We start from the raw sequence: 25866 nt of genomic DNA, 5'->3' as shown, positions 1-25866 counted from the left end.
GGAATGTTGACAATATACTGTCGGTTCCTGTGCTTGGTTCTGGAGGTACAATTACAACAAAAAACTTCCCTGCCCTCGTGGGACTCACACTGAAGTATACTTAAACCATCCAGATCTGTTCCAGTTTTGGCTCCCCTGCCTACTCCCTGTGAGATCTGGGCATGTTACTTACCCTCTCCGAGCCTTCCTTTCCTATTAATCATTATGAGGATTAGGCGGAAAAGCAGCATTTGTATAGCGTTTAGAATAAGAAGCGCTTTAATATTTGTTTCCTTTCTTTCCAGGCTGGCAAGCTGGTGGCCTGACATTTCTGCCATGGGTTTAGGCAAGGTTTTCACAAGGCCTTGGAAAGGGGCAAACAAGCTTACCCAATTTTTAACTGAAGCTATTCTGGTGAGGGAAAGCTTAAAAGGGTCGGAGTGAGGAAACAGGGAATGGCTGGCGTCACCTACTTCGCCGTTTTGCATCAGGAAAGCCTCGCTGGGTCCCCAGTGGTGCAAGTCTAGAGGAAGGGAAGGAGGGGAAAAGAGGAGTGTTTGGCCACGGCGGAAAACTACAAGTCCCAGCACTCCCTGCGGCAGAAAACTACGGGTCTCAGCAGGTTTCGTCCCCCGGACCCAGGGGGCCTCTAGGGGCCTGCAGTCTGGGTTCAGCGGGAGAGGGCGCGGGGCGTGCCAAGGCAGCGGGGAAAATCGGGTCAAGCTTTACGCCGCTGCGCAGACGCCTCTCACGGGCCGGACGTGACGTAGGAAGGGTTCCGGCTTCGGCCTCCGCCGCTGCCGCTGCTAGTACAGCCGCCGCCGCCGCTGCCGCCGGGGCTTGTTATTTCTAAAATGGCGCCCCTAGACTTGGACAAGTATGTGGAGATAGCCCGGCTATGCAAGTACTTGCCGGAGAACGACCTGAAGGTGAGCCCGGCCTGGCGGGAGCGCTGCTTTCGGGGTTCGCCCCTTCCGGCAGTGGGGCGCCCGCCGGCCCGCCCTTCCTCACTCCGCGGGACCCCCGCGGATATCCCGTCCCGTCACGGTGGAGGGCCTAGCGCGGTGCGAAGCGACCGGTCGGACTTGGCGTTACGCGGGGAGCAGGGGAAGCCCGAATTCCCCGAGTGCTGTCCCGGTTCCCTGGGCGGGGATTCCGAGGGGTGTCGCGGCCTCTGCCCCCAGGGTTGCCCCTCCTGGACTTGGAGCTGCCCCAGGGCTCCGAGCTGTAACAGCTTTGCTTACAAGACTCCACTTCTTTCACTCCGACCCTCGGTTTCCCGGAGTCCGAGCCGAGCCCCCGCTGGCAGAGGCCTGGGGTCGTCGTCCCCCCCCCCACCCCCGCCAAGGTGGTGACAGGGGCGCGCGGGGTGGCCGGCGTCTGACAGGAGATGCCGCCCGCTCTCGGAACGGAGCCTCGTGTGATTAGGCTCCTGAGGAATGGGAAGAGGGCAGACGAGGAGCTCGAGCCGTTTGGTGGGGATGTGACAGAATGTCAAGTTGTCCCTCTTCCCGATCACTTCTCCCAGGTGCTTGTTTAGGAGTGTTAGTTTTCTTCTGCTAATTCCGATAAGAACCCATTTTCGAGTGCGTTGAACTAATTTAAGTGGATAAAGTAGTAGGCTCTCGATAAATACAAATACTTTTCTGCCCTTTAGGTTGTTCCCCCCAGTTCCCTTCTTAGCTCAAGATTTCACTCTCTTGGTTTTTCAAAGGAGATGAGTTGTTCCTTGTACTGCAGAGTCCTAGTAACAGTAAACGTTATGTTTGGATAAAGGAATCAATGTGAGGATGAAGGAATGTAAGTCTTGGAGATACTGCTCTTTTGACAAGTGTTTCAATGCGCTTGTCAAAACCAGTGAGTGCTTAGGTGTCTAGCGGAGTCCAGGCGGTTAGTGCTAGTGCTTGTTTTATTTGTTCAGTTAACTTTGATTTGCTGTGTTGTAAGTGGGTAAACGATAGTTTTGAGTTCTTTTTATTCTTTAAGCTGTAGGTTTAAAGCAATTTATCTTTGTCCGTGACTTTTTTCTCTAGGGGAAGATATTACTGGTTTCTTGTTTCGCCATCTATTGGTACAGGGAGTTGATATTTAACATCGGTCAACAAATGTGCATTATGTTTAAGGCCACAGGAGTTGTGAATATAAATTATTTGTACTTTTATGTTAATTATACATGCTATTTGATAGAGGAATCATTCTTGTCCACTTTCCTATTAACAGGTTAATTTAATTAAAACGGGGACAAAGCCAGTATTAGTAGAAATGTAGCTTTCATTCTCTTCTAACGTTAGTTTTGTAGCTTCCTTCTGCAATATGCTTTTCTAGGAAACAAGGATACAACCAACATTGCGACCCAATTTATTAGAAAACTAACCAGCTGTCTTTTAATAGCGTTTGTTAATCCCATAGGTGAAGTTGGTTTTTGCATATCAGTGAGTTGAAGTGGAATTTTCTATTCTTTAGTATGTGTAAAACAGTTTTAAGCTTACTGTTTATAATGAGTAAAATGTTGCTTGTTATGAAATTTTATCTTGATATGAACTTGAAATTGGATATTGGAATGATTTGGAAGATAAATCAGTCGAATTTTTTTTAGACCTCTTAGTTCGATAAACGTTATGTTTCCTTCCCAGTTTAAGAGACTATAGATATTAAATCATTTCATTTCCCTTTGCAACACAATTGGACTGCATTTAGTGTGTATCTGTTTTTTAATAAACTTAAAATTTTCTGGGCAACTACTAGAAGAAAAAGAATTTTGAATTTAATCTGTGTAAGTGGAGGCTTTTCTTCTTTGTCTTGGAACTGTTTTTATCAGATTAATTTTCCTGTATTGCTCATTTCTAGTGTATTTAAAGAAATTTATTTGTGTCTACGTTTTGGCATGAAATGCAAACTAAAATTAGGCAGGCCAGGAAAATATTGCAGGAGCACTTTTTCTGAGGCTTTAAAGCCAAAATAAAGTAATATCAAAGGAAGGAAAGATGTCATTATGGAAAAGATTTGTTCTGGTAGGAAAATAGAAATTCACTTGTGTTTTAGATTGATTGGAAGTTGGAGGTACTAAATAAAATAATAAATGCATAGTATGTTCTAGATCTAATCATTATTTTTCTATATCTAAATTGAAAGTGGTCAAATCACTAGTTCTGGATCAAATCTACATAACTGGCTTAAAGAAATAAGGATGAAATGTGTGAAAATGAGTGGACCAAAGCATAACCAAACCATAATTAAGAAAAAAAAGAGCTCATGTGATTCTCATCTACAATAAAGATTTCAGAGAGAATCATAGAAAATACAGATTCCATATCTGGCCAAGTAGTAGAATGAAGAATAAAAGACATGTTTACAGGATACTTAGACTTAAGTATTTTGGCAAGGGAAGGGTTCTATCACTTGGGGATTGTCTGATCTCTCCAGTAGTTCTAAATTAAAGGTGCCATGTAAATAAAGAAATCACACACTGAGTTAGTGTTCAGTTTTTTTAAACTGAAGAACAGGAGAAAATTTCCTTGGTAGAGGTTGGGAGAATACTAGTGTCTATCTCCGAGATGCAACATAAGAAGAAACAACTACTTTTATGAATTAATAGTTAATGTAATCTTTTTGCAACTCACTTTTTTGTTTAGTCTGAGCCATCTCTTGAGTTTTCTGTATAAGGCTACCTGCTCTGTAAAGTTGTATCTCTGTTTGAAATGTCTCCATTAAGCTTCAAAGGATTCTCCTTTGCTTTTTTCTGAGATTTAGTGAAGCGCCGTTGGCTCTTTTCAGGTGCTTAGTAGCTATATGTGGCTGTAGATTTCCTATGGGACAGTGCACACTTCTAATAACGCATCAGCCCCTTTCTTAGAATTTTAGAGCTGAGCAAGAAGCAGTTTATCTAGTTCTGTGTCCTTCGCACTTTACTGAGGGGAACTGAGCTACATAGAGTTTATGATCTGCCTGAGGATGTCCAGCTAATCAGTGAATTAAGTTGAAAAGCCTTCGTGCAGAGCTCTTTCTGATACAGTTAATAGCCTTTTTAAGATGAGACAAATAGCATGCTTTTCTAAGTATGTCTTCCATTTCATCACTTTTTTTTAAACCTTCCATTCTGAGCACATTGGATTGCTCTCTTGGAACGATGTGTCTTATACGTCCCTGCATCTTTTCTTCTGCTTAGTCTGTTTCTTTCACCTACTTATTTAATGCTTATATAGCAAGAATATAAAATCACTTGATACTCTGTGAGCTGTGTACTAATACTTGCCCCACTTTATAGGCAGGTAGCTGAAACACAGACAGATTAAGTAACTTTCCAACGTCATACAGCTAGTAAGGAAGTGGAGGAGCTGAGATTCAAACCTAGGCAGTCTGGCTCTAGGGTTCACGTCCATAACGACCACTTATGCTTCCTCTATACGATACCCTCCACGCCCCTTTTTAGCTCTAGTTCATATGTCACTTTCTCCATGCAGGGCTCCTGGATTCCAGTCAGAATTATTAGTAACGGTTAGAATTTACATAGCTACTTATAGTTTTCAGAACACCTTCATGTCCCTTCTGTCATTGTGATAGGCAGAACAGATACCAGAGCCAGGACTTGATAAGGTTTAAGTGATTTTTGCCTCAGTGACTCAGCAGAGTACATACCTGAATTTATTTGCTATTAAAAATTCCCATTCTTTCTTTTCTGACCTTTTGCCCAGTAGCACTTTTTGTTCCATTTTACTACCTACTACCACTGTATTGTTCTGTTTTGTATGATAGTAAATGTGTCTGTCTCTACCATTGGACTGTAAGCTTGCAGGGCCAGAATCATATGTAGTTTATTTTTGTATTGTCCACAGTCTTAGAGCACTGCCATGTGTGTGATAGTCAGTTAAGGTTTGTTGAATCAAACTGTACTGCTTTACAACAAACATTTCTTTAAATGTCTCCTTTTGTCCACTGTTCCCTATGGGTACTGTGGATAGACTTCAATACTTCTATCTTTGAGGGACTCTCAAAATAGTAAGGGGGTTAGAGAGGTAGTGAATTATCATTGCATGGTGTGGTAGGTGCTAAAATAGAAGGCTGTCCAGAATTTTGGGGAACATAGAACAAGCAGCATCTAACTCTGGAGACACAGATGTTTTCACAGAGCAGGAGCTATGAGAGGATGAGCAGAGTTTGTTTAGATAGACAAAATGGGAAGGAAAGAACATGAAGCAGAATAAATAGCATGTGCAGTGGTATAACTTAGTCTGAAAGAACATGACTGGTCAGGGAATTTGAAGTAGTTTGGTGTGGCTGCAGGGAAGACAGGCAGAGGCCAAGTCATGGAAGACTAGACGAATGAACTTGGATTTTTATCTTTTAGGTAGTTCATGGATAAACACTTTTTCTATTTTAGGGAAAAACAAATAAATAACACTATGACTTTGTGATATTTTAAAAAATGTGGCTAACTAAAAAGAAAAGTAGATTCAAAGAAAATTATTAGAAGGATACACTGTTGTATATAGTAGGAACATGACAAAATCATGAAGATGACATCTGAATGGAGTTTGGGAAACACTACCGTAGAGTGTCCTTGGGCGGCTTTTAAGGGGGACAATGACAATATGTTTTAGAAATATTATTCCAGCAACATAGATTGGAATGGGACAAAAATGTCATAGAGGCAATGGACCAGGTGACATGAGAGCTTTTGAAGTAAGCCATGTGGTTGTGGTGTTTAACAGGAAATGAAGAAGGTATAATAGGATTTGTTGACAGGTTATGACTAGGTTATAAGGGAAAGAGAAGAGTTCATTGTGATCCTTAGTTTCTCGCATGGATTACGTAGTAAATACTATAGCTAGATTAAGGAATGCAAGGGAGTTTGGTTTGGGCCATACTGAACTTGAGATGCTGCCAAGTCAAGCCATTGAAGTAGAAATGTTTAGACAACTGTGGATAAACAGATCCGTTAGGTAACAAATATTTATTGATTGCCAAATGTGCTCCAGACACTATTCTAATAGTATTAAATTCAAGAGAAAGGTCTAGACCAGTGGTTCTCAACTGGGGGTGATTTTGCACCCCAAGAAGGTGTTTGGCAATGTCTGGAAACATTTTTAGATTTTTCACTGATAGGGTTGCTGTGGCTATCTAGTGGGTGTAGAGGCCAGATGTTGCTAAACATCCTATAATGCACAGGACAGCAGCTCCCCACAGCAAAGTATTACCAGTAGGGCCGTGGTTGAGAAACTCTGGTTTAGACTGAAGATATAGATATTTCCTTCTGGATTGTAAGGATGAATATCATTATTATTTTAGATTCTCACTCTCCATTCCCAATGGTTTGTATTATAGTAGAGACTCTATACAAAAGCTGTGTAAAATGTAATTTTAGATAGATTTTTGTTTCTTAAGATAAGGGATTTTTAAATACTAGAATTTAAAAGTAAATAAAGGAAATAGTATATTTTAGATAGCAAGATCAGCTAAACAAAGAATTACAAATTTGAGGGGCAAAGAGGAACAGGGAGACAGGAGCAGAGAGTAGGATGGGTCTGTAAACAGGTATCTTGAGGAAAAGGTAGAGAAGGGAAGTAGGGTCTCCTAAGAATGGGGGCCACGAACCTCTACTTGTTCAAGGGTTCAAGGGCACCATGGGGAGATATGGGTGTAGTTTGCCCTAAATTTGGAATAAGGTTGAGAATCTTACCTTAGTGACTGTTTTGGAGCAGTAAGAGAAACCATGCTTCCTACAAACCAAGCAGTGGAATGGAGCTGTGAAGGGCTTTGGAGGAGCCTCTCCCATGGCAAGGCTGGGCTCCGTGAGGTCCCTGTGTGTGTAGTTGGCTGACGTATGTAGAATTTGTACTGAGATTTCATGGACTTCTTATTTTTGTGTGTGCTTGATGTGAACTTGTCAGCTACTGCTGTACTGGAGAGATGAGAGGCAATGGCTTTGGCTTAGAGGTTTAGTGCTCTGAATCCTCAGTTGGGACAACAGAAGTGGCAGTTACAGGAGGCAGCTGTTACTTTATTCGAGTTAGCGTGCCTGGCCTCTGGTTGAAGATGCTGCCTAAGTAGTTTCCATGTGTTCTCTAGATGCTTGTTGGCTTTTGAGATTGGCAGAGTTTCACAGTGATATTCTTTGGTTTATTTTTGTATTGTCCACAGGTCTAAAGGTCTAAAAAAATTCGAAGTCTTCCAAATCATTCCAATATCCAATTTCAAGTTCATATCAAGATAAAATTTCATAACAAGCAACATTTTACTCATTATAAACACAAAGCTTAAAACTATTTTACATATACTAAAGAATAGAAAATTCCACTTCAACTCACTGATATGCAAAAACCAACTTCACCTATGGGATTAACAAACGCTATTAAAAGACATCTGGTTAGTTTTCTAATAAATTGGGTCGCAATGTTGGTTGTATCCTTGTTTCCTAGAAAAGCATATTGCAGAAGGAAGCTACAAAACTAACGTTAGAAGAGCATGTGTAAGTGGAGACTTTTCTTCTTTGTCTTGGAACTGTTTTTATCAGATTAATTTTCCTGTACTGCTCATTTCCAGTGTATTTAAAGAAATTTATTTATGTCTACGTTTTGGCACGAAGTGCAAACTGAAATTAGGCAGCACTGGGGATATGGGCCAGTCACCAGAGGTGACTTGCAGTTCAGGAGGTATTATGGGCTATGAGAGCCAGTCGTATATGAGTGCAAATTCTGGCATATTCAGAATGGGAGCCATGGAATATTTGCTATGATTAGTTTCAGAATGTTAAATGATAACTGACTTTGTTCTAAAAAGGATATAGAGCAGTCAGTATAGCAAGATAAATTACATTCTGAATAAGTAAGAAAAATGAGATGAGAAAATAAATATAGGAAACCAAGATGGAGCCAATAGGAAAAGTAAGAATAGTAATTAAAATAAAAGCTGTGATGACCAAATTACTTCTTTTTTAATTAAAAAATCAATATAATTTTAAAGTTACTTTTCATTTATAATTACTACAAAATATTGGCTGTATTCCCCATGCTGTACAGTACAGCCTCGAGCCTGTCTTACACCCAGTAGTTTGTACCTCCCACTCCCCCACCCCTGTGTTGCTCCTCCCCCACCCGCTGGTAACCACTAGTTTGTTCTCTATATCTGTGAATCTGCTTCTTTTTTGTTATATTCACTAGTTTGTTGTATTTTTTAGATTTCACATGTAAGTGATACCATACTGTATTTGTCTTTTTCTGTCCGACTTATTTTCACTTAGCATAATGCCCTCCAAATCCATCCATGTTGCTGCAAATGGCAAAATTTTGTTCTTTTTTATGTCTGAATAGTATTTCATTGTGTGTGTGTATTACATCCTTTTTATCCATTCATCTGTAAGCAGGTTACTTCTTTAAAATTAGGCCTTAAGCTACTTAGGAGCTTATAGAAAGATGGAAACTGATCAATTAAAAAATTTACAGAGTCGTAAGGTGATAAAAACAAACTTCTCAGGAAAATCACATCTATCCCTGATAGAAGAAGCAGAGAGACAGACATTTCTCCCCTGGTCCTCCTTGAAGGCAACTATTTAATCACAGCATCTTATGTCCCTTGTTTCTATAGTCCACGCAAAAACAAACTCTGTAGAGGACTGTTTCCTTTAATGTCCTTTACTGTGGGTTGATGGCACAGTATTTTTTTTTGCCTTATTCTTTTTTTTTTTTTAACATTTTTTAATTGAGTTATAGTCATTTTTAAAATGTGTCAAATTCCAGTGTAGAGCAGAATTTTTCAGTTATACATGAACATATATATGTTCATTGTCACATTTTGTTTTTGCTGTGAACTACCACAAGATCTTGTATATATTTCCCTGTGCTATACAGTATAATCTTGTTTATCTATTCTACATATGCCTGTCAGTATCTACAAATTTTAAACTCCCAGTCTATCCCTTCCCCCTGCCCCCAGCAACCACAAGTTTGTATTCTGTGTCTATGAGTCTGTTTCTGTTTTGTATTTATGTTCTTTTTTTTTTCAGATTCTACATATGAGCAATCTCATATGGTATTTTTCTTTCTCTTTCAGGCTAACTTCACTTAGAATGACATTCTCCAGGAACATTTCAAATGACGTTATGTTGTCAGTTTTTATGGCTGAATAGTATTCCATAGTATACATATACCACGTCTACTTTAACCAGTCATCTGTTGATGGACATTTAGGCTGTTTCCATGTCTTGGCTATTGTAAATAGTGCTGCTATGAACATTGGGGTGCAGGTGTCTTTTTGAAGTAGGGTTCCTTCTGGATATATGCCCAGGAGCGGGATGACTGGGTCCTATGGTAAGTCTATTCCTAGTCCTCCTTTTGAGGAATCTCCATACTGTTTTCCACAATGGCTGCACCAAACTGCATTCTCACCAACAGTGTAAGAGGGTTCCCTTTTCTCCACAGCCTCTCCAGCATTTGTCATTTGTGGACTTTTGAATGATGGCCATTGTAACTGGTGTGAGGTGATACCTCATCGTAGTTTTGATTTGCATTTCTCTGATAATTAGTGATATTGAGCATTTGTATGTCTTCCTTGGAGAATTGCTTGTTTAGGTCTTCTGCCCATTTTTGGATTGGGTTGTTTGTTTTTTTCTTATTAAGTCGTATGAGCTGCTTATATATTCTGGAGATCAAGCCTTTATCAGTTTCATGTGCAAAAATTTTCTCCCATTCTGTAGGTTGTTGTTTTGTTTTATTTATGGTTTCCTTTGCTGTGCAGAAGCTTGTAAGTTTAATTAGGTCCCATTTGTATATTCTTGCTTTTATTTCTATTGCTTGGGTAGACTGCCCTAGGAGAACATTTTTGAGAGGTATGTCAGATAATGTTTTGCCTATATTTTCTTCTAGGAGGTTTATTTTATGTTGTCTTATGTTTAAGTCTTTGATCCATTTTGAGTTTATTTTTGTGTATGGTGTAAGGGAGTGTTCTAGCTTCACTGATTTACATGCTGCTGTCCAGTTTTCTCAACACCATTTGCTGAAGAGACTGTCTTTATTGCATATTCTTGCCTCCTTTGTCAAAGATTAGTTGACCAAAAGTTTGTGGGTTCATTTCTGGCCTCTCTATTCTGTTCCATCAGTCCATATGTCTGTTTTTGTACCTATGCCATGTTCTTATGATTACTGTAGCTCTATAGTATTGTCTGAAGTGTGGGAGAATTATTCCTCCAGCCTCTTTGTTTTTCTTCAGTAATGTTTTGGCAGTTCTAGGTCTTTTTTGGTTCCATATAAATTTTATTATGATTTGTTCTAGTTCTGTGAAATACATCCTGGGTAATTTGATAGGGGTTGCATTAAATCTGTAGATTGCCTAGGGCAGTATGACCATTTTAACAATATTGATTCTTCCAATCCAGGAGCATGGGATATCTTTCCATTTTTTAAAGTCTTCTTTAATTTCCTTAATCAGTGTTTTATAGTTTTCCATGTATAATTCTTTCACCTCCTTGGTTAGATTTATTCCTAGGTATTTTATTACTTTGGGTACTATTTTAAAGGGAATTGATTCTTTACTTTCTTTTTCTGTTGATTCATCGTTAGTGTAAAGAAATGCAGCTGATTTTTGAACATGATGGCACAGTATTAAAGTGCAATTTGGGAAAAAAGCAATTGGGAAAGGAGGGCAGTATAAGGCTGGGTGTGGACAGGCCCCTCTAGGGTATAGTTTGGCTTAATTCACATGGAGTTTATAATAGGTTTGTTTGTTTGGGTAACATCTTAAGGATTTTTAAAGTGATGTGCACAGTGGAGCCACCAAATTTACAAGTAACAGTGGACAAGTGGAGAGATCAGAAGATGTGTTAGGCATGGGCTCTGACCTTCACTGATGGAAGTTAACACTGTTCTTAAAAGATGTGAAATCTGAAAGAGAGTGTGGGTGGGACAAGTGCCTGAGAACACGCAGACTTCTTGGCAAGAGACAGAAAACTCTGCACTCTCTTGTACAAATTGCAGCAAAGCACTTCTGCAAATACCTTGGTGGAATTCTCTTTGAGGGATTTGGTGAACGTACCTGAAAAAAATTGCCAATATTAATTGGGCAACACATTTTACCTAAAAAAGATGGGTAAGATCCTGAGATAGGTATTTTAAAACATCACTGTATTATTTTATTTAAAATCTTGTATAGTTTTTAAAATTGAATTTAGAAAAAAGTTCTGGAGATAGATGGCTATGGTAGTACAACAATGTGAATGTACTTAATGCCACCATGAAATTCAACATATGTTCATCTAAAGATGGTTAAAATGATATGTTTTATGTTTTGTCTATTTAGCACAATAAAAAAATGCTAGGACGCTCTAAAAAATTGTATAGTTTTAGAAAGCACATTTAAAAGTATAATGATGAGAAGGGGGGTGATAATGAAAGACTATAAAAAAATACAGGGCAATCATGGCATATTTATTTTTGGAACTACCCTTAAGCTAGATGAAAGTGAGTTAGAGTTTAAAAAAAAAAGTAGTAGATTATAAACTTTGGGAGCTAATTGCTATACAGATAATAAGAAATTATGTCACAGGTCTAATGAATTATAATAGAAATAGGATGCTGTACAATAGTGAGCTTTTGAAATTGGAAGCACAGCCATCTCTATCCACAAGGAATAGATGTGAGTGGTTATGATCAAGGTGGTAATTATTTTTTAACAGGTAATACCTATTATTAATTAAAAATAATAATTTTATTAAGATATAGGTCACATTATCATAAAGTTCTTTTTTAAAGATAATTTTTATTATTTTTAAAATTTTTATTTTATAGGGGAGTTAATTAGGTTTACTTTTTTTTTAGCAGAGGTACTGGGGATTGGACCCAGGACTTTGTACATGCTAGACACGCACTCTACCACTGAGCTATACCCTCCCCCCATAAAGTTCATTTTTAAAGTGTATAATTCAATGGTTTTTTCCCCAGTACATTTTAATATGTTTACAGAGTTGTGCAACCATTACTATAACCAGCTTTAGAATATTTTTATTATTCCAAAGAGAAACGATACACAGTAGCAGTAGCTCCCCATTTCCCCCTCCACCAAACCCCAGCCCTAAGCAACCACTTAATCTATTTTTTATCTCTGTGGATTTGCCCATCCTAGACATTTCAGGTAAATTGAATCATATATTAGGTGGCCAGTTGGCTTATTTCACTTAGCATGATGTTTTCAAGAGTCATGTATGTTGTAACATGTATCTGTAGTTCATTCCTTTCTGTGGCTGAGTAATGTTTCATTGTACAGATACATACCACATTTTGTTTATCTATTCATCTGTTGGTGGACCCTTGAGTTGTTTCCATCTTTTGTCTATTGTGAATAATGCTGCAGTGAACATTGTTATACAAGTATCTGCTTTCTGCTTTCAATTCTTTGGAGTATATACCCAGAAGTGGAAATAATGGGTCATATGGTAATGCTGTGTTTAGTGTTTGAGGAACTGCCAAACTGCTTTCCATTCTGGTGCACCATTTATATTCCTACCAGAAATATGTGAAGGTGCCAGTTTCTCCATATCTTTGCCAACACTTGTTTTCCATCTTTAAATAATTTTAGTCATCCTAGTATGTGTGAAATAGTATCCCATTGTGATTTTGATTTGCATTTATTTTCCTAATGACTAGTGATACTGAGCATCTTTTCATGTGGGTATTGGCCATTTGTATTTCTTCTTTGGAAATATATTTATTCAAGTCCTTTGCTCATTTTACAAATTGGGTTGTTTGTCTTAAAAGACAAAAGTGGAATTCCTTTTGTTTGACATCTCTAGCAACTGCTATTTTGGATTTGATATACATCATTCTAGCTCATGTTTTATAATTCATTGTACATTTATATGTAGTAGGTTGTGTGACTGTGTGTGTATGTGCATATGCCTGTGTTTGTGTATAAAACTCCATAGCTCTTTGCATGCACCGTCTTATTTAATCCTTAGAATATCTCCAGGTTGGTATCTCTATTTTGTGGACGTGGAAACGCACAGAGAGATCAAATAACTTGCTCAGGGTTACACAGCTGTCTGTTACTTAACAGACAGTAAGCTAAGTAGTAGGTAGTAAGAAGTAGAGTTGATATTTGATCTCTGCTCTACTATCTCTAGTAGATAGTGTCAGAATTGAGTTAAATTGTAGGATACTCAGCTGGTATTGCAGAGAATTGAATATTGTAGGGGGAGAAAACCTCCACAGATTTGGTGACCAGGAGTGTCAGAAATGTGAGTATTCTGTGTGACTAGTAAAGAAGATACATAGGAGAGAAACACACAGTAAGGAAGAACGGGGCTTTTCCCTACGTAGGGAGGAAAAAGCTGAGGTGTGTGTTTGTTTAACAAATGCTTATGGGAACTGAAGGAACCTTGGCGACCATCTTTCATTATAAAGTTAAGGCTCTAAGTTCAGAAACTTTGTTTCACTCTCCAGTATCTATTCCTATTATGAATAACGGATGGACTAAGGATTGTTTTTTGAAGCATCTGAGTGTTGTGGGAATCCAGCACAAGGAGGAGCTCGCTACTCAGGGCCAGAAGGACTCCAGGCCAAAATGAAGATCTTGCCATTGAGGTGCTACTTGAAGATTGGGAACTTATCCTAGGAATAAGAGTAAACCACTTTAATTTGAAAATTTCTAAACAGCTCAATTTCCCCTCATTTTCTTTTGGGGGGCCTTTTTCTTCATCTTCCTTCCTCCCATTTTGGTTCTCTTCTGTGCTTGCCTCTGTGTACAGTGTTGTTGCTATAACTGTTAAAATGTGTCTCATATTTAAGTGAATTGTTGCATTTAGATTCCTTAATTGATGTGTAAAATAATTTTGTTGTGCTTGAGTAGTTTAATTTTTCCTTTCTTGGCAGACCTTCATAAAATCTAGTAGGGCCTCTGACTAATATAAACTGGTCTCAGATGGAAGGAAGTTTCCCCTCCTGTTCTTTATACGTAGCCGACTATGCACTCCCTTCTCCAGAGCGGTGTTGTGAGAAATCCTTTGATTTTAGTGCTTTCAGAGGATAAATACTTTCAAAGTGCAAACATTTAGAGTTCTTTTTAAAAGGTAGAGTGACTCCTCAATTTTAGATTTACATTTTGTAGTTAATGAATTTAAGTTAACATTTTTATTTTGAGATAATTGTAGATTTGTATGCAGTTACAAGAAATAATGTCAAGAGGTCCCATGTATCCTTTACCCGGTTTTCCCTAGTAGTAACATCTTGTAGAACTATAGTACGAATACCACAACCAGGATATTGACATTGATACACCACACAATCTTGTTCATATTTCCCCAGTTTTACTTGTGTTCATTTGGGTGTGTGTATTTAGGCCTATGCACTTTTATTATATCTGTAGTCTCATGTATCCAACATCACATTTAGGACACATCACAAGGATTCCACATGTTGTCCTTTTTATATACACTCTCTTCCTTCCTGCTGCCCCTAACTCCTAAACCCCTGGCAATCACCAATCTGGTCTCCATTTCTATAAGTTTTGTTATTTCAAGGATGTTATATAAATGGAATCATGCAGTATGTAACCTGTTGGGATGGTTTTTTTTTTCTCTCTCACTCATAAATCCCTTGAAATTTATCCAGATTGTCATGTGTCAATAGTTTGTTTCTTTTTAATGCTGAATAGTATTCCATGGTGTGAATGTACTACGATTTGCCTAACTATTCACTTTTGAAAGACATCTGATTTATTTCCAGTTTTTGGCTATTATGAATTAGGTTTCTATGAACATTGTGTACAGATTTTTATGTGATCGTCGACTTTCATTGCCAAGAGTGTAATTGCTGGGTCGTGGTTGGTAAGTGCATGGTTTGCAATTTACTTTAAAGACTAGCAGTAAAAAAACTTTTCCTGTTAAAATTATTTACTCTTACATTTTTTGGTGAAAAGCATCATTTTACAGTTTCTTGCAAAGCTGTTTGTCTTCTAGAACCTACTATCTGTGTGGTCAGGGAGTTTGCATTGTGGAATAGGCATTGGGAGAAGAGGATGAATCCTCACAGAAATCAAATCCCAGAATCACCAACGGGTAGTTTCCTTTCCTATGACACAATATGTTAGTTCTTGTCTTTTTTGCATTCGATCCTTAATTTTAATATTGTGGTAAAAGGTTGCATTTTATTTTCTCTTTTTACAGCGGCTATGTGACTATGTTTGTGACCTCCTCCTGGAAGAGTCAAATGTCCAACCAGTATCAACACCAGTAACAGTGTGTGGAGATATACATGGACAGGTAAAATTTCATGAGCAGATTTTTAGCTTTTGTACTGTCCTTAGTCCACTTGTGCTGCAAAATATTAAAAAAAAAACTGGTGGTTGGCTAGGGTACCTCAGTCTGTGTGACACTAATGATTACTGGTCATTGTTACAGTGAATAAAAAGCAGTGGTCAGATTATTCATGGAGTTTGTTGAAATTACGCCTACAAAATGAATAGAGTGAAGCATTATTGCTCTGTGGACAGAGGAGATATAAAACACATGTGGACTGCTCTTAGTTACTATAATTGATAGGAAAGGCTTTAGTTTAGGCACTAATTGCCTGTTCATTCTGTTCGTTTCTTCTCTATTCATTCTGTTCACTTTTATCATATTTTATTGAAAATTTATCATTTCCTTAGTAGAAATGGAAATAGGAGTTCAGAGAGATAGCATTGTTGGTGCATGATTTCACAGCAAGTCTCTGCTAGAATGGGATGAGAAAGACAGTTCAGTTTTTCATCTTCCGGGTTTTTGTTTGTTTTTGAGAGTTTCAGAGCAGTGACAGGAGTAGTACCCCTCATCTCTAGACTTTTACTGTCAGTGTTTAGCCTAGTTGAAAACCTGTGTATTTGTAGTTTTTTCTGTTTTACTGGGAAATGAAAGCTGAACAGAACACTTAACAGCCTACTGTATGCATGCAGTGGAATTGGGGCTATAAGGCATATAATATATCGTGGACAGTATAGTATTTATGAATGCCAGCAGGACTTGAAAAATATGACTACCTTAAATGTGACTGCCTAAAGGAGCAGAAACGTATGTAGATGGGTTGTGATTGGAGGCTGCTCTATGAGTAAAGTCCTGTTTTGACTACTCAGAGGACTCTTTCTGGTTTTTCAATCTGTTCTGTGGGTGGTTGATGTTATGATAAATCTGATATCTGAATGTTATCAACTTCTAAGTAGAGGCCGCATTATGTCATCTTTGATCTGTTCAAGTTCTAGTTCTCTAGAGTAGACTTGAGTGTATTTCTTAATTTTCCCTGTAACTTCTTTCCAAAAGAATAATAAACATTTGTATTTTGCTAACATAAAGAATATTAACACAAGCAATGCCTTAACACATTTCTAAAAGCTGGAAAAAACAAGTAATATTTTCTCTTGATTATAATATTAAAGTTGAAGGGTTTACCTGTGTTACCAAGGACTCTTCAATATATGAATTAGTCATGATCAAAGGTCAGGAAGTTAGACAACTTCGAATTACGAAAATTAATTAATAAAATTGCTCTTTTATATTATATGTCTTCAGTCAAATATTCAGTTTTGCTTTCATTTATCTTGTGTTTTGAGGTTAACAAAGTGCTTTTTCACCTATTCCGTGTCAGATTTTTTCAAGAGTCCTATGAGACTGGATCATTTTGTAAAGGAAACTGAGACTGAAAGATTGAGAAATTAGCCCAAATACGTATAGCTGCTAATGAACAGAGCTGAGATTTGAAACTCATTTGGGTGCCTGGTAGCCCGTGTTATTTTAAGATTATCACCAAATTGACTTGTGTTTGATCCTTTAAAACAATTGCTCATTGAAAGCATGAGACTTGAGGAGTTCCTAAATGTCTGCAGACTAAATCAAATGTAAGATGTGTCTTTAGGGACTTGTACAGTTGTCTTCCCCTTGGGCCAGTTCTGGAACGGCAGGATTGGGTTATGAGTATAAATAAACTCATTAAAAAATGTTGGCAAGCATATACTGCTGAGAAGCATTGAAACATTATATTCTAGTGAGGGGGCTGTAGACTTCAGCTTGGTTTAAATCCTGGTTTGGCTACACACTAGCTGTTTAAGAAGCTACTTCAGCTAGCTCTTCAGTTCTTTAAATATGGCCTATGGACCCTTGAGGGCCTTTAAGGTGGCATAGAATCAAAATTGCTGGCATCTCAGTATCAGTTTAAGGCAGTGTCACCAGCCCATGCTGGTTGTCATTGTGTTCTTCACACTGCATACATGTACAGTAAAATAAAATGCCAGTACCACTTAAAAATGTCCTTGATGAAGCAGTCATGTTAACTCTCAGCCCTTGAGTAGATACATCTTTTGAATTGTCCCTGTCATGAAAGAGGAAGTAGGCATAAAGCAGACCTACTGCATACTAAGGAAAGATGCTTTGCTCAAAGAAAAATATTTGTGTAACTCTTTGCATCACCAGCTGAAATAGCCTCTTTTTTAATGGGATGCTATTTTTACTTTAGAGAATTAATGACAAACTATAGGTTTTTGGCAAACATTTTTTGCAAACGTGAGGGAAGTGAGCCAGTCATTTCAAGGAAAACAGTTGATGGTATTTGTTGCCAGTGACAAAATTTGAGTTTTCAAGTGAAATACTGGAATTTTAGAAAATCTGAGTCACCACCATGAGGCTGTCAACTATTGATACTTAAAAGACTTTTCTAATGAGACAAGTGATGGTATTAATATGTTTTTTGATGATGTATGATGAAATGTTATTTCCATTTTCCAAATGACCAGTGTGTTATCCACTCAAAGTATTAGACTAACTTATCTAACAGAGTTTGAAAAGAGACCAGTTGTCAGGTTTTGATGTATTAAAAGAAAAATATGCACCATAAACCTCTAAAGGTTATTAAAATACTCCTCCCTTTTGTAACACATCTGTGTGAAGCTGGGCTTTCTTCATATGCTTTAATCAGCATATCTCAACAGATTAGATGCAAAGACAGGTTATGAGAATCCATGTGCTCTTTTTAGCCAGACATTAAAGAGATTTGCAAAAATGTAAAGCAGTGCCACTCTTCTCAAATTTGTTTTGTCTTGTTTTGTTTTGGAAACCGATTTATTTTTCATCAAAAATGTGTATATTACTACTTAGTGAGTTACTGATTTTAAAAATAAATTTAAACATTCAAATGATTGTTTTCAATTTCTAATATGGTAAATACTGATTGATTTAACATTTAAACAAAGCTTTTCAGGAGCGTGTAATTTTTAAGACTATAAATGGGTCCTGAAACCCAGAAGATTAAAAACTGAATTGGCTAGTTGTTTCCTTGCTTCTAATGATGAAATAAAATCTGCTTCTCAGGATTGATTCTATTTTAAAATGAGAACGTTTATGGTGTATCTATGACACCATATAGAAAAGTTTAAGGACTCTTTTACTACACTTTTATAAAAAACAACTGTTTTATAAAACTTTTTAATGATTCCTTTCTGACTTTGTGTGTATGCATACTCAAGTTTTACATAGTAAATTGTATAGTTATAGGTATGGTTTTGTGTTCCAGTCTTTTCCCTAATCATTTTCCCACTTTGCTACACAGTTTCCATTATAATCATTATTTATGACCACATAAGTTCCACGTCCTTGAGTTGGTAGATCATACTTTATTAAAATATTCCCTTATGTTAGTCATGAAGGTTGTTTCTTCTGTTATTGTAAATGATGCTGTGACACATTTTCTTTAGATATATACACTTTTTTTTTGCGTTTAGGGTATAGTCACAGAAGTGGAATTACTAGACCAGAGTATTTATACACACTGAGAGTATGTGTGTGTGTGTGTGTGTGTGTATATATATATCTTTCTTTTTTTACTGCTCATACTATGTGTGATTGTGTTCATATATATATATATATATATATGATATATGATACAAATACACATCACATACACATCTGTGGGGTGAGAAGTGTGAAGTATATTCCTTCAAAGGGAGGAACTCCACTTAGCAGAAATGGACAGCAAATATTTTGAATAAATAATAGTCTTACTACTTGACTGAAATGGAATTTGTTTCATTTGTTTATTTGTTAATTTTAAGAAGATAAGAAAATTTTATTTTAAACTTTCTAAAGTTTTTTTTTAATCTAAGCAAGTAACAACTCCAGATTTATGAAACATTGTTGGAAAGGGTAGTACTTTGTTTATTTCAGTAGTTAACATTTAAATTTCAGTTTTGTTCACTATGATTATGATTCCTGTACTGTTTTAAGTGTTACAAGTTTAAGTAGTACATTTATTTTCAAGTGTAAAAGATACATGTGAAGGAAATTATTAGTTACAGTTGGTAACTACTGTATATACTATATTACAGTCAATTCCTTTAATCCAAAATCCTTTTCAGAAAAACTGAAGTTTTCTTTAGGAATTAGGACTAGGATAATCTAGTTGACTGAAGTTACCAAATGCACATTTTGTTAGTTACGAATTTTTGGTCAAATAGGTTATGATGAAATACACTGTTCTTTTTTACTGATTATTGAGAAGATGAGCCTAAGGGTACACATCTGCAAAAGTAGAGTTTAAGAGGGTAGGCTGATGTCTTCAGGACACTATCGTGTAAAGTCATTCTTTGGAAGAAATTCTTACCACTTGTTTCCTTATCTTTTGTCTCATTAAAATAGATGCTGAATATGGGGTGAGGTGATTGGGTAAGCTTATTGACAAGTTTGGTAACTGATAAATGATTTTAAGTTCTCATGTGGTAGATGAGGAGATGTATGAAAGAAATTTGAGAAGGGAATGCTTATAACAATCAGCTAGGCATGGCAATAATGGTAACTGTGAGCCTCATTTCAGTGCTTTTTTTCGGGGGGAGTGGTAAGGCTTGGGAGCTGTGTGTGCTTAGCAGTTTTGCTTTCACTTTATTCCTTTTTATAAATGTAAATATTTGAAATCCCCTAATTAACTGTTTCTTTACACAGTTTGGTCTCAGTTTTAATATTTTACTCCTTCACAGGAATTTATAATGAGCATATATTGCCTTTCTTTTATAGTTTTATGACCTTTGTGAACTATTCAGAACTGGAGGTCAGGTTCCTGACACAAACTACATATTTATGGTACGTAAACACCAGTGATATCAAATACTTATTTTAAATGGGAGGGATCTGAGTTATTATGTTTGAATTATATAATTTCATTGCCATGTGACAGTCACTATTTAAATTTATGAAAAAGTAATTCTGTGCTTTTCTACCTTTTGCCGTGTCCTCTAGTTGAGAATAATTGCTTTAGCAAACTGCTATATATAAGGCTGGATTGTAGTCCTCAGTAATGGTTAGGCAGGAAAATAGCTCAGGACCATGGGTTTAAGGCATAAATCTTCAGTTTACTGTTATTTTATCAGTTTGTTGAGCATTCATTATCATCTGTTACTAATCTGTGGATCAATGAATATACATGTATACTACACATTTGCTATTAAGGTAGATTTTTGCTTACTTTCTTTTTGGAATATAATGTTACTGTTGAACTTTTTCTGAATTCTTCTATTATTTTCCTTTCTTCTGAAAATTTCTGGGTTACTTTCCTGTTATTTTAGCTGTTTCCTATTGGTCTGATATTGGCCCAAGTAAAACATTAATGGGAAGTATAAATAGCATGTTATTATATGCAGTTGCTAAATACAAAGGTGAATGTAGAACACTGTTATAATTATGGTATTTGCTTTTACAAAAAAAACTTCAGGTTGGCAGATCTTCTGATTCAGTTAAAAAGATTTTTGAAATTTATTAAAAAATTTTTAATTCACACGTGATCTTTTAGAAACATTTATTAGTGTAGATAATAGAGAATTGAAAAAATGGTGGTCTTGTAGGGAAGAAGAATTGCACAGCAGGTTGCTGTAGGCCTCCTGTAGCATAAGACTAGCACAAACATTTAGTAGGGACAGTTTATTTATTTCCATTTCACCTTTTTGTTAAAACCCAGTTTCCAAATAATTCAGTGTGTAACTTTGATTTTTGTTATTTTAGGCTGTGTCTCTGAGTTCGTGCACTTTGGTATAATATTTAAAAAGTATTGTTACTATTGTATTGCTTGTAACTGTAAACTCTTACTTTACAGGGTGACTTTGTAGACAGAGGTTACTATAGTTTGGAGACCTTCACTTACCTTCTTGCACTAAAGGCTAAATGGCCTGATCGTATCACACTTTTGCGAGGAAATCATGAGAGTAGACAGATAACACAGGTGTATGGATTTTATGGTAAGACCTTCTGTTTCTCTCATTGTGAATATTGTTTGGGGAAAAAAGCCAAACAAGTCATACATGTTCTTTTTATAGTAAAATTAGAAAATACAGATATCTTTTCCCGCTTTCTCACCTTTAACTTCCTCTCCTCCCCTAATTGGTTGAAAAGTATCTTACTGTGTAGAGAAACATTCTTTTTTTTAATTGAAGTATCGTTGATTTACAATATTATATTAACTTCAGATGTATGCTATAGTGATTCAATTTTTTATACATTATACTACTTTGAAAGTTATTATAAAATATTAAGTATATTCCCTGTGTTGTACGATATATCCTTGTAGTTTATTTATTTTGTACCTAGTAGTTGGAGAGAGCCATTCTTAACTTTTTGGTGTACATCTTTCTAGACCAATGCCCCAAAGTTTAGTTCTCAGTTTACCTTATTGGTATTATCTGGAGTGCTTTTTAAAAATGTAGATTTCAGGCGCCACTGCAGACCTTTTGGGGTGGGACCTTAGAATCTGTTGAAGGGGAATGTTCTGTACACTCAGTTTGAGAATGTATTCTATATATATGTACATGGGTGTGTGTTTGTATACATACGTATGTATACACGCACACCATGCTAAAATGGTATCATACCTGCTTTTTTCGCTTAATATTGTGACCAGCTTTTTCAGACTGCATTATATTTTACTGTGTGGGTGTGCTATAATCCTGTGTGCTTGCCTCAGAGAATACGAGGACCTCCGGGGTCAGAAACAGAACTCAGCCATTGAAAACAGAGTAACCTCTTCTATAAAAGTTTTATATGGTTGAAAGTTTTAAAAACTAAGGTTAGGAGGTTCTTTCAAGGACTTTAGATAGCAAAACTGTTGAGATTATTAATATGGGTTTTCCTTAAGCACAATTAAGGCAGATATTGAGAGATTTGAAAATATTAATCTCATAACCCTTTATAGACTATGTATTTTGAATTATCTTCTGTCACTGTAAAGATAAGCTGAACTCTCTTACTCATGTTGTCAGCCATTATCAATTACTAAATTGAGAAATTTTGCTGATTTATTGTTTATATAACTTTGTTAATAGTAATTGAAAAGTTGGATGGCTAATATTTGTCTCTTTTCTACAAGTTACTTCTGATTTTCATTCACAGAACGCCAAGTACCATTTGGAATAAATTTTTTTGATTCTTTTGCAAAATAATCAATATATTGGATAGTATGTAATGTGGTGTTAGCTCAGTGAAAGCAACTGGCTCCAGCTTTCAGAGGTTCATGTTATACGTATAATTACACTCCAGAATTTGACTAGCATTATCATTGTAGAGCAAAAGGGGAAAAAGGGTGGGGGGAGGAGAACATTTTAATCAAGATACCTTGACTGAAGAAAATGACAACAGCACAACGTCTAGTGCTGAATTTTTTGTTTACAGGCTATGCTCTAGTGCTCATTGATGATTTTGTTTAATAAGAGGAAGCCCATCTGCTTCTCAGGAGAGAGATAATTTTAGTCATCATGGAACTTAACATTGATTTTAAAGTAGTAAAAATGTCCATGTATAGCTGTTAATTATATTGGGCCTTCAGTTCACACTGATTAATGTATGCTGAGCAGTTACTATAAACCAAGTGCTTTGCTTATGTGTGAAGGTGAAAAATACAAGATTCCTGCTGGTAAACTGAGCTCAGTGTTGGAGCTGTCTGTTGGCAAGATTTGTCTGCTTCACATAGAGGTATAAATTAGAAAATCATGAGGATTGACCATACCCCACAGTTTTATATCCCAGATCATTTTCAGCTGTACTTAGGGCAATAGTGATGTCAATTTTTTTCAAAACTAAAGAAGCTAAAGAGCAGAACTTCCATGGTATTAGTTGAAAGAAGAGATGTGTACCCTATTAACTATTGTAGACAGCAGGAGAATGTTCAGCTGGGAATATGTAAGAATTGATTGGCAGTCTGTCCTTAGTGATGACTGCAGGTGTGCTTACTGGAATTCAAATATTCACAACTTCCAGAAAATCTCAGAAGAGACAACCTAGGCCTGAGAAGTGTTGACATGGGAATTATTTATGCTCCTATAGTTGAGTCCTCTGATTTGTTTGGTTATTCTGCTAAAATAAGGTAATGAGTGACATTAAATACATTGCACTTTTTGATAGAATTGCCCAGTATTAGTAACATAGTAGACAAAAACATTTTCTTTGGGTTATGGGAAATTAATATTTAGCTCTTCTTTTTTTTTAACTTTTTTTATTGATTTATATTTCGCTCTTCTTGATCATAGCATTTTGACCAGTAATTTCAGCTGCTGCTTAGGGCCACTTCTGGAATGAACAGCAGGTCCACATTCTTAGACTAGGTGGACACTAGTCTCCCCTGGCTCTACGTGGAGGACCTACTAGGGCTAAATATGACTTGCCATCCTAGTTTAAGCTGAATGTTGTCCTAGTATTAGATGTAGTCTTTATTTTTATCAGCAGATTCGGAACTTCATTAATGAGAACTCTTCTATTTCTGTCACAGATGAGTGCCAAACCAAGTATGGGAATGCTAACGCCTGGAGATACTGTACCAAAGTTTTCGACATGCTCACAGTAGCAGCTGTAAGTTTATATAAGTCTTTTAAAAACTCAGATATTTTCCTACCAGTTACACTTTGCATATTTTTATCTGCTGTCTCAATTGTATTATTAGTGTTCATTGATGAATTTAGATATGACCAAGTTTATTAATATACATTCACCTCTTTGTTATCCTTTTTTGTTAGTTAATAGATGAGCAGATTTTGTGTGTTCATGGTGGTTTATCTCCTGATATCAAAACACTGGATCAAATTCGAACCATTGAACGGAATCAGGAAATTCCTCATAAAGGAGCATTTTGTGATCTGGTTTGGTCAGATCCTGAAGATGTGGATACTTGGGCAATCAGTCCCCGAGGAGCAGGTTGGCTTTTTGGCGCAAAGGTCACAAATGAGGTAAAGCCAACATTTTTGGAAAAGTAGTTTGTTGGTTGCTAATAGACTTCATAAAGAACTAGTGGCTGTGGCTATCAGATTTCTTGTGTATTTATCATGTATCTCTTTCCTTAGTAGTTAAATGAGGTCACATAATAGATCACCTCCTTTAGCATCCACTTGATAGTATGTGTGAAATAAATGTTCCTTTTCTTTCAAATATTGCAATTAACTAATGAGATAGCAAGGGCAGGGTAGGCAACTTTTATATATACATAAGAATATGTATTTTAGTTCATGTTTTCAATTGAGATATAATTGACATATAACATTGTATTAGTTTTAGGTGTACAACATAATGATTTCATGTATGTATGTATAGTGAATAGGCAATTTTTCTGAGGTTCATCTATTTTCCGTTAAAAATATGTATACATACACAGTGAACTTATACTGGGAGGTAGTCCAGCATAAGAGAGTCAGAGAGCTAGGTTCAACATAACTTAGGTAGTTATTTGTCCTAAGCCTCTCTTTCCTTAAGTTGAAAGAGAAAGATAATAAATCTTTCAGACGTTTTCTATACTAAACCCTCAATAAATGATAGATATTGATAGTCATATATTTATTATTAAGTCATGAAAAGACTTTATTTCATATCTGATAGTATTTACAGAGTGCTTTTCTTCCAGAAACTTCTAACTACTTATGTGACTGTTATTTCTGTAAGTCAGGACAAAATGGCTCTATTTGCCTATAACTATGGAAATTAGTGGGGACAGCTGTAGAATGGGTTCTATAATCACAAGAACTTTAGTAGTTAAAGGATTTATGCTTTATTTAAATGATTTTCTTATCTACGTAGGTTGATTTAAAAAAAATGCTGGATACTTAACAAAACCTTTCTAAATTGCAGTTTGTTCATATCAACAACTTAAAACTCATCTGCAGAGCACACCAACTAGTGCATGAAGGCTATAAATTTATGTTTGATGAGAAGCTGGTAACAGTATGGTCTGCTCCTAATTACTGCTATCGTTGTGGAAATATTGCTTCAATAATGGTCTTCAAAGACGTAAATACAAGAGAACCAAAGTTATTCCGGGCAGTTCCAGATTCAGAACGTGTTATTCCGCCCAGAACGACGACGCCGTATTTCCTTTGAGGCCTTCGCCCATCCTGCTGACCCATTTTCCTGCCCTCTTCTTACCCCAACTTTTGTGTATTACCCTCTACAATATACTTTTTATTGAGCACTTTGCTGCTGAAATGCTGCCTCTTGCCTTTTTTTTTTTAATTTTAAATTATCTAAATTTATTGTTTGTTACGGTGTCTATAGCAATGTTTTTCTATCAATTTTCTCCCCCATCCCGTCCCCACCTTGGACTCATTTGAGAAGACTTGAGAAATGTCTTAATACTCACACTGCTGCATGTGGCTCTTGCTTATTTACTGGTCTGAGGGAAACAGGATGTGTTTCCTTTTTTTAAAAAGCCAATTGACAAGACAGGCTACACTGAAATACTCCTCCTTTTGTATTATTCAGCCTTTTGTTTTAGTTTGGTAAGTTTTAAGAAATTTCAGCAGCAAAGTTGTTATTCAGTGGGCACGATGGACTGCAAATGCCTCGAGTTCTGTATACCTGTCCCGGCTGTAAACTTCATTGTCCTTTGTTGGATGATATTTTAAATGGATATAAAATAAATTGGTCTAAAGGGC

At 36.6% G+C, this 25866-nt stretch overlaps 2 protein-coding genes across 4 annotated transcripts in view; one reads left to right on the top strand and one right to left on the bottom strand.

Annotated features, from left to right (window-relative positions):
* RABEPK (Rab9 effector protein with kelch motifs) overlaps window positions 1-1297 on the bottom strand; it is an 18131-nt gene extending 16834 nt beyond the window's left edge. The window contains exons 1-2 of one of the 3 annotated variants that reach the window (XM_072960117.1): window positions 1224-1297; window positions 369-502 (exon numbers count right to left, since the gene is read on the bottom strand). In XM_072960117.1, coding sequence (XP_072816218.1) covers window positions 369-467 — 99 coding nt within the window. In that variant the 5' untranslated portion in view covers window positions 468-502; window positions 1224-1297. Of the gene's footprint in view, window positions 1-368; window positions 503-1223 lie in introns of those variants that run through there. The other 2 variants (XM_072960118.1, XM_072960120.1) reach the window with 2 other exon arrangements.
* Window positions 637-25866, top strand: PPP6C (protein phosphatase 6 catalytic subunit). The gene is made up of 7 exons (XM_006205516.3): window positions 637-908; window positions 15125-15220; window positions 19985-20050; window positions 21057-21198; window positions 23718-23797; window positions 23962-24171; window positions 25064-25866. Exons 1-7 carry the CDS (start codon window positions 834-836, stop codon window positions 25310-25312), a joined length of 918 nt encoding a protein of 305 aa, XP_006205578.1. The 5' UTR covers window positions 637-833; the 3' UTR covers window positions 25313-25866.

Source organism: Vicugna pacos, chromosome 4, assembly GCF_048564905.1.
Source record: "Vicugna pacos chromosome 4, VicPac4, whole genome shotgun sequence".
Classification (NCBI taxonomy): Eukaryota; Metazoa; Chordata; class Mammalia; order Artiodactyla; family Camelidae; genus Vicugna; species Vicugna pacos.
The sequence above is the reverse complement of the archived record's forward strand: the minus strand, read 5'-3'. Positions and strand labels throughout refer to the sequence as shown.

Bases quoted from the DNA above. Each gene is read 5' to 3' on its own strand.
- PPP6C (XM_006205516.3), top strand. From the start codon at position 834: ATGGCGCCCCTAGACTTGGACAAGTATGTGGAGATAGCCCGGCTATGC. The intron at 15,221-19,984 runs GTAAAATTTCAT...TTTCTTTTATAG, and splicing joins GTGGAGATATACATGGACAG to TTTTATGACCTTTGTGAACT. The intron at 23,798-23,961 runs GTAAGTTTATAT...CTTTTTTGTTAG, and splicing joins ACATGCTCACAGTAGCAGCT to TTAATAGATGAGCAGATTTT.